Here is a 2796-nt window from a genome sequence, read left to right on the forward strand (position 1 = left end):
TGAGAATTTGTTATTGCCTAATTTAGCACTCAGCTTAATAAGGTGTGTGCTTTCAGTTGAAAGGATGGCATCCATCTGTCTACATGTCTTTGATATTAATTGCTACATATAAAATCTATTCTGCACAGAATTTGTTTAAGAATCCCAAACAATTAGAAAAGGTCAGAATAGCAAGAGTTTATTCCAGTGCTGGGGTTTAACAACTGTTACTTTCCAGTTTCACTGAAATGACTTTCAGTGGCTGTATTGCGTGGTTGACACTACCCATATCTGGTCATCTTGTCATTGTTACTCTAGTCTAGAAAGTGCTGATAATGCCATTTGCCTTCCTAACTTTACTATGTCATCACTTATTATTCCAGAAAAAAATGAAAAGAAACAAGATGAGCCAAAAAACAACGCACAGCCCCCTGCCTCTGAGCGAGCGGTGCCCTGAGCACTCCCGGAGATGTGCTGCGCCATGGTGAAGGTGGCACGCAGTGACGCTTACTTCCAGAGGGGCAGTCTGTTCCGGTTCACGGTCCTCACTCTCTCCTTTGGCTATTACATGTGGATTTTCTTCTGGCCTCAGAGTATTCCTTATGAGAGTCTTGGGCCCCCGAGCCTCTTCACTCAGTACTTGGTGGACCATCATCACACCCTTCTGCACATTGAGTACTGGCTTGCCTGGCTGATTCATGTGGGAGAGTCCGTGTATGCCATGGTATTGTGCAAGTCTAAAGGCATCACGAATGGTCGGGCTCACCTACTCTGGTTCCTGCAGACTTTCCTCTTCGGGATAGCCTCACTCCCCATCTTGATCGTTTACAGGCCAAAACACCAAAAATAAACTTAAAGGAGATCTCCAAAACTTTCCCTACACTGACATCCAGCCTCACTTTTATCTGGGGATGGTGTGTTTACTCCACCTTTCTGCTTTCTGGAAAGTTACAATCCTCTAGTTATTCATTATTTCATATTCTCTGGTTGGGCTTAAGTAGACAATAGGAAAAGGTTTTATCTTTCCAATTCTGCAGACTAACCCATTTGGTAGAGTACTTCTAGCCTCTTTCTCCAAGGCCTTGGCTGTGCTGGTGCTCTCTCCCTGCCATCTGGTTTAAGCCACATATGAAATTTGCTTGTTGGTATACCTGTGCTTTCACCTTTTGATTAAAACACCTTACCCACACCACCTCCATCTTAGCTGATGAGGGGTTGCTTTTTGGTAAGATAAAATATGTTAGAGTTAATTGATGGAAATCCAACTCAGATTTTGTAAAACTATGGTCCTCTCCAAGGGAAATGATGACAGTAGTATTAATGTGCCAGGAACAATTTGGTGCATTATTGAATGAAATGAATTAAAGAATAAAATGCTGTAAATTATCTCTCCAAAAACAAAAACAAAACACAAAAACAACAAAGAAAAAACAATGGACATATGAAATATACATTTACTTTTGACCTTGATGTAAAATTCTAATTATTTTCTTGTATTTAAAGGGGAAGGGAAGGCTCCTCTGATTTATTTTATCCTTAACTTAGTAACACTATCTTAAAGTACTATAGATCAGTGCACCATCAGTATTGTCATTGACATAAATAATGCCAAAATCTTTTGAAATTGTTGAAACCTATGCCCATAATTTCACTTTGCTCTCTTTTTCTTTAAGACATGAATGGAAGCATCTACTTTATGCCCTATCATTAAAAAAAGAAAATAAAAGACTTCTAGGAACTCATATTGAATTGACCCACCATGTGGGCAGGATTTACAAGTAAATATGGAAATTCTCCTAGAGCACCCAAAAACACTCGTATTCCCATTCATTGGTATGTGTCTAGTCTTTGATGTTGGAATGAGTTCAAATTTCCCTTGCATCCACAGCAATGGCCAATTTTCATGTTGGTTGGTGTCACTGACTTTTTCCTCTTTCATAGTCACCTTTATTTTAAACTATAAGGACTGATTGAGTGGCTCAGGACTTTGTCGAGAAACAGGGACTTGAGATTTTGCGGTAGAGTGGAGATGTGGATGGTAGTTTGGAAATCAAGAAGGTGGATGTTAATATGTTACTAAATAAAATTTACTGAGCACCTATTTTAGGCTAGTCACTGTTCTAAACTCTGGCGATACCACACAAGACAAACTTTTTGCATTCTTATAGCTCACCTATTGGAGGCTTTCTCAAGATTCAGAAGAAATTAAAAGGTACATGAAGGAAGAGAAAAGATTAGTGCCAAATGAAAGAAAGAATTTGGGATGCTGCTTTTCTTATCCTTTGACTAAAGGAATTGCAAAGGTTAGAGTCTAGATCAATAGGAAAAAAACAACAACACCCATACATGTTAGAACTACTAATTGCTATACACAGGATGCAGATGTCTTTAACCAAGTCTTTAGACTACTGAAACAGTTATCACCCTAGAGGACCAACAGGTCCAGCTTTGTTGACAAACCGTCAGAACTACTACCAGGTGTTTAGTGCTGTCTTTGAGTGGAGCAGTTCAAAACCTACCAGATTCAGGAAAGTGTTAATAGCTCTCTTCCCACGCTTGGTTGACATGCCAGGTGGTAGGTGAAAGATGCTTAGCCCTTCTCATTCATATTAACGCACTTCAGTAAAGTTCAATTCATTTAAAATGAATTAAGACATGACTTTGCTTAAGGTGTTTGGAAACTACTTCATACCCAGTCAATACAGATCTACCTGAGTTTTTACTGGGTTTTTCCACATGTTATGTCACAGGCACCTAAAACTCAATATATCCAAAGTTTGTTCATAAATATGCTTCTTGTTCTATGTTGCCTATCTC

The 2796-nt window shown here is 39.1% G+C and overlaps 1 protein-coding gene across 1 annotated transcript; it reads left to right on the plus strand.

Annotated features, from left to right (window-relative positions):
• The first annotated feature begins 438 nt into the window (after positions 1-438).
• On the plus strand, positions 439-991 carry LOC311619017 (transmembrane protein 254-like). Its single transcript, XM_084876891.1, has one exon. The coding sequence runs from the start codon at positions 449-451 to the stop codon at positions 827-829; it is 381 nt and encodes a 126-aa protein (XP_084733017.1). The 5' UTR covers positions 439-448; the 3' UTR covers positions 830-991.
• The last annotated feature ends 1805 nt before the right edge of the window (positions 992-2796 follow it).

Source organism: Pipistrellus hanaki (assembly GCF_964339955.1).
Source record: "Pipistrellus hanaki genome assembly, chromosome: 3".
Classification (NCBI taxonomy): Eukaryota; Metazoa; Chordata; class Mammalia; order Chiroptera; family Vespertilionidae; genus Pipistrellus; species Pipistrellus hanaki.